This window comes from Austrofundulus limnaeus, unplaced genomic scaffold, assembly GCF_001266775.1.
Source record: "Austrofundulus limnaeus strain Quisiro unplaced genomic scaffold, Austrofundulus_limnaeus-1.0 Scaffold455, whole genome shotgun sequence".
Lineage (NCBI taxonomy): Eukaryota > Metazoa > Chordata > Actinopteri > Cyprinodontiformes > Rivulidae > Austrofundulus > Austrofundulus limnaeus.
The window spans coordinates 406,434-412,169 of NW_013952857.1; the positions used below are offsets into that span (position 1 = coordinate 406,434).

A 5,736-nucleotide genomic window follows, 5' to 3' on the forward strand; every position below is an offset into this window, starting at 1 on the left:
GCATAACATGAAAGATTGTGAAATTAAATGGAAAGGGGGCGGGGCCTCAGGTAATGACTGACGGGCCACTTCGACCCGTCCTGCGATGAAGCTGAGAAATCTTGAGGGCGATAGTTGCGAGTGGAGCCAGCATCACCTGCTCCAAACACAGAGGATGGAGTTAGAGACGTGAGAAGAGACTAAACTTTCAATTTGATCATTTTTATATGAAATAACCTGTGTTCTCTCAGCCGTGTGGCTCAAACAGAACAAAAGTCACCTCGCTGTTTGCTACTTTTACCTGTGTCTCCTCAAAAATGAGTTCCTTCTCGTAGCTGTCGATATAAATGCGAACAGTTGCCCCCTCAGCACCCGTCCCACTGAGCCTGTAGATGATGCGGGAACCATCAGAGAAGATAATCCGCAGTCCCTGCAGAGAACACACACTGTGAGTGCAGGAGACAACAAACTGCACAGGTCCGGTGAACGTCTGAGTCCTGATGGAGCAGAACCCACCTGGTTCCTGGAGATGGTGCTGTCAGCTGGGTCTGTGTACTCAAAGTTGTCGGCTTTTTCCACCTGGTAGATTTTGTCTTCGACAGCAAACCTCTGCTTCACAAAAGATTTGTCTGTGATCAGAATCTCTAAATCCTCCATCATGTCGCACGCTGCGTCTATGTCGACATCCTCATAGTCGTACCTGAGAAATAATGAGTGTTGATTAGTTAGTTTGAATCTTACACTTGTTAGTGTAGTGTCCAAAGAGTTGGGGGGGGGGGGGGGGCCTTGTCTCAGGAATGCACAGATGTGAGGCCTCTCAGTTTCCAGCTTTAGAGCTCGGCACATTTTACCATGTTAGGAAAGAAGAACGCTTAAGGTATACTGTGACAAGATTTATGTACACCTGTGGAAAACCTATAAAGAGCCTTGTACGCCCCCGCTCTTGGCCTTCGTTCTTCATCTTTCTTACTTGGTGAATCATTTGGCACTGAAGGCCACAATTAGGTTTTTTGGCTGTAATCTTCTGAACTGCAAAAATAAAGGTTCTTGCTATTCAATCAGCCTGTTTTTTCAGAGTCCTTTCTTCATTGAGCAACAGCAGTTCCACTTTAACCAGAAGACGTGGTATTTTCCACACCTCATTAGCAGGAGAACTGGATCTATTACTTACTAACACTTCTATATTGTTCTGTTAAATAAATAAGATAAATGCAATTTTATAACCACACTTTTTAGCTAAAGAACTAGAGAGCAGATATGTTGAGTTTCCTTGTAATTTATTTTTTATAAATGAAGACTTTTCCTTCGGTACATTAAAGTCAGCCCACAGGCTCTCTTTGATCCACACCAACAGGTCCACTTCATGCTGTTTGCACTGAGGCATCTGGAGCACAGTGTGGAGTATAGAAGGATTGATGTTATTTGTTATTATCCATCACCACCCTGTGTGTTGGTTTGTCTGTTAGCAAAATATCTCATGAACCAATGGATGGATTGGAAGGAAAGCTTCAGAAAGCCATAGTTAGAGTGACAGCTATGTTGGAGTCAATCCAAGTCAAGATGAAAACTGATCTTAGAAAACATAAAAATGGCTACATTTTAATCAATTTTACAAATATTCAACTAAAATTTGGTCAACACACTCGAAGCGATACATTTTGTATGACATGGCTTTAACTAGTGTTGTAGTCAAGACCACCTAACCCGAGACCAAGTCAAGACCAAGACCACAGTGTCTCAAGACAAGACAAGACCAAGACTTTTAGGGTTTGGATCAAGTCGAGACCAAGACCGAGGGAGGGCGAGACCGAGACAAGACCAAGACCAAGACCAGCTTAAAAAAAAGTGCCCTAAATGATGGAGTATTCTGTACACATGTACAGTTTGGGGAAAAGTATTTGGTGACAGCTAGTAACAAAAATACATAAATAGCAATGACTCAGTTTTGGATTTGAATCAGTATGTTTTAAATCCAATGAAAGCAAAAATGTTAACTAATAAACTGAACAATAATCTGTCTGTTTAGTGATATTTCCACAGTTGTGGACTTGACTGGTCTTGAAATGAAATTCTAAGTCCTCAATGTCCGAGACTGAGACAAGACCGAGTATAAATGCTGTCGAGTCCGAGACGAGACCAAGACCATCAAAAACTGGTCTTGAGACCGGTCTTAAGACCAAGACCAGTTTCAAGTACTACAACACTAGCTTTAAAGTTTAGAATCAGCTCATTTCCTAATAAAAAAAGGCAATTTGTTTATTTCGCCTCATTCGTTTTGTGAAAAAACAAAACAAAACAAACAAAAAGAATAAACGGTTGGTTGTTTAATGCCCACTTTGGATGATTTAGATGCATCCTGATGACCTGAGCAGGGACAGGAACACGATAAAGAGCCCCTGACATCATCTGCTAGCCTGCTACCATCAGGTAGGAGATGCAGGATTACTAAAAGTTGCACATCAAGACTGAAAAATTATTGATTTCCCAGAAATATCATAACTCTAAATTCAAAAGTGCATTAATAGTTTCTGGGTCACTTTTATTGCATATCTTTTTTCACTGGGTATTTGAATTTATATGAATAAATATGTCTTTTTGTGCATCAAATAATGAAACAGCTCCCCAAGTTCAGAACAAGATCTTTTTTTAAAAAAACAAAAGCTTTGAATCTTTAATTGTAAGGAAAAAAACTATGCAATGACATATCTCACCCACTTGATGGCAGCACAGAGTGATTTGATGACTTTTATTGCAGTTCACTGTACACCAACACAAACTGCTGATTACATTACATTACATTTGATACTTTTCTAAATTTCACTTTGGTCTTGTTCCTGGGTTGAAACGATGACTAACCAAAATGTTAGAGAAAAACAATCCCAAATTTTGCTTTTGTGGTTTCAATAATAAATTTACAAATTTGTCAGTAACTATGCTAACTACAGAAACTGCATTTCATATGAAAATGCTGGTGTGAATGCTTTGTGCTGAAAACTTAATCTAAAAGCTGCTGAAATTGAGCTGAAAATATTTAATAACAAAACTGTTAATGCAAATTCAATTTGAAAAGCTAGAAGAAGCAAAAAAGCACAACTTTGCAGAAAAACATAAAAAGGAAGAAAAGGGAAAGCAGAAAAAAGCTGAAAGCTAAAAAAGCTAAATGTAGGAGAAAGCATCTGTAAGAATTATAAATAGCACAAATTAGCAGAAAAAGGCACAAAAACTAGAAGAAAGCAAAAGAAAAACAAAAACAAGCTCATCTATGGTTAAAATAGTAGTAGAAAAGCAAAAATTAGCATAAAATAAGCTGAATGTAGCAGGTTGAACAAGTAGAAATTAGCACCCAGATAGTGAAAATGTTGTAAAAAAATAAAAATTAACAGAAAAAAATGCATAAAAGTACTAAAAACTGACAATTTGTAGAAAAATAGCTAAAACAGCCAAAATTTTATGTAAAACTGCTAAAACATAAGTTGTGTATTTAGCTTAAAACAGCTAGCTTTAGCTAATAACAGCTGAACTTTAGCTAAATTGCAACAAATAGCTGAATATATCAGAAAGCATCTGTAAGAAGCATAAAGAGCAGAAAATAGCAGAAGAATAACAGAAAGAAGCCAATTTTTTATCTGAAACAGCAGATAAAAGCTTAATTTTGAAAAAAAAGTAGCTACAATTTGCACAAGAAAGTGAAGAAGAGAATAAGCAGAACAAAATGTGGTGTTGTAAAGATTTAGAAATATTATAAATGATTTTACTGATGTTGAAAACAGCTCCATTCATTTTCAATGGCAAAAAAGTGAAATAATTAAAAAAAACTAAATAGCTGAAATACCAAAAGTTATAACAGACTTGGTATAAATGAGCTGAACTTTTTGATAAATCAAATCTTGAAATAGCACAAAAATTGTGGAACAAATTAGATGCTGAAAAACATACAGAAGAAAAAATGATCTTAAGTGTGAGTGCTGTGAATAAATCATTCTTTAATTCAAATTCCAAGTAAGCTAGGGTAGTTGTAGTTTTAAAAATGTAGTTTTAGAACATGGTAAATGTTTTAAACAAGGCCAAAAAAGAAATTAGACCATGATGTTTTTAAAAAAACTAAGAAATTTAGCTTTTTTTTAATGAAAAAATCATCCTATGAGACACTAAAGTTTTCTAATGGGCATTTTGTTTTGTTTTGCATCAAAAGCTGTTTGGAAAGAAATATGTTCCAGGAATAAGTATTGTGTGGAATCGTTCAGAAACAAGGCACAATGTGGGACGTGGGACGTGGGACCCCCCCCCCCCCCCCCCACACACACACACCTTGTGAAGTAGTTTCTTCCATATTTTAGCCAGTGCTCCTTCAGAATCTCCTCCACGCTCTGCCGTTTAGTGGAAATGATGGAGAGCCATGCCAGCACAGCCCAAAGCCCATCCTTCTCTCGAATGTGATCTCCTCCTGAAAGTTGATCAATTACATCAAATTTAACACCCACATTTTTTACAGGAGCGTTTCTGATCCAAAAATATGCCTAAACAAAAGCCGTACCTGTTCCAAAACTCTCCTCCCCACACAAAGACAGCATGCCGGCATCCATCAGGTTTCCAAAGAACTTCCACCCAGTTGGAGTCTCGTACAGATCTATTTTGGTTGCTTTGGCTACTCTGCAGGAAATTCAGTGGCAGAGAATTCTTGGCAACAGACATGAAGTCCGACGATACCGACTGAAGCGTGATGAACAAAATGGTCGCTGAAACACTGAGCCGAAGTTTTACCTGTCTAACGCCGTGCTGGTGGGCATGCTGCGAGCGAAGCCCCTCACGCCCGTACGCTGAAAGTAGGGGATGCAGAAGACGTTGTCAGCGATCACAGCCACCGAGTCAGACGGGGCGACGAAGAGACCGTGTTTACCCAGGATCATGTTCCGGTCCTGCCAAGCACACAGAGCTTTGAAATCCTGAACAATAAATACGAGTCAGGATTTTAAAAAATCGTTTCCCTTTAGTGTAAAAATGAGAACATGAACACACCCCATCCCCATCAAATGCTGCACCAAAATCAAACTGTTGGTCTCTCATGCTGTCAACCAGATCTGTAGCGTACATAGGGTGGGGATCGGGGTGTTGACCCCCAAAGTCCTCCATGGGAACACAGTTAATGGCAGAACTGGCAGAACAACCCAACTCGTCACACAGGATCCTCCTCACATAAGGCCCAACCACTGCGGAGCAGACAGAACAGGAAAGAAGGACGAAGATCAGCAAGTCATTGGACAAGTCAGACCTAATATACTGTTAGTGTCTCTACCATCGATACCACGGTTCAGCTGTGTCTCTGTTTCAGGAGAACAATCAGAACAGATCCAATCATCTGATCAGAAATCTCATTTCTGACACTCATATCACTTCTTCAAAAATAATATTAAGTCTGATCACAGCCCCTCTGATTTATCACTCACTGCCATGAAAGGCAGGTGTGTTATTGCTTGTGTGTATGCGTGTGTGTACACGTTTTTTTCTACCTAGTGGGGATGATTTTTGGCCATTTTCCCAGTACACACAGCCTGGTGAGGACCCACTGTTAAGACAAAAGCCTGGTCCCATTGGGAGAAATACTGTTAGTGGGTCAGAGGGTAGGTTTAGGGATAAGAGTTAGAAATGACTGGTAAATGACTGGACGTCAATGCAAAGTCCCCATGGAGACAGAAGAACAAACGAATGTGTGTGTGTGTGTGTGTGTGTGTGTGTGTGTGTGTGTGTGTGTGTGTGTGT

At 39.3% G+C, this 5,736-nt stretch overlaps 1 protein-coding gene across 2 annotated transcripts in view; it reads right to left on the reverse strand.

The window, feature by feature from the left end:
* The window catches only part of LOC106529616 (phosphoglucomutase-1), a 14,244-nt gene continuing 8,508 nt past the window's right edge, over positions 1-5,736 (reverse strand). Inside the window, exons 5-11 of one of the 2 annotated variants that reach the window (XM_014025089.1) lie at positions 4,996-5,186; positions 4,741-4,895; positions 4,514-4,629; positions 4,288-4,423; positions 496-679; positions 281-409; positions 1-136 (exon numbers count right to left, since the gene is read on the reverse strand). In XM_014025089.1, coding sequence (XP_013880543.1) covers positions 47-136; positions 281-409; positions 496-679; positions 4,288-4,423; positions 4,514-4,629; positions 4,741-4,895; positions 4,996-5,186 — 1,001 coding nt within the window. In that variant the 3' untranslated portion in view covers positions 1-46. The remainder of the gene's footprint in view (positions 137-280; positions 410-495; positions 680-4,287; positions 4,424-4,513; positions 4,630-4,740; positions 4,896-4,995; positions 5,187-5,736) is intronic. The other variant, XM_014025090.1, reaches the window with a different exon arrangement.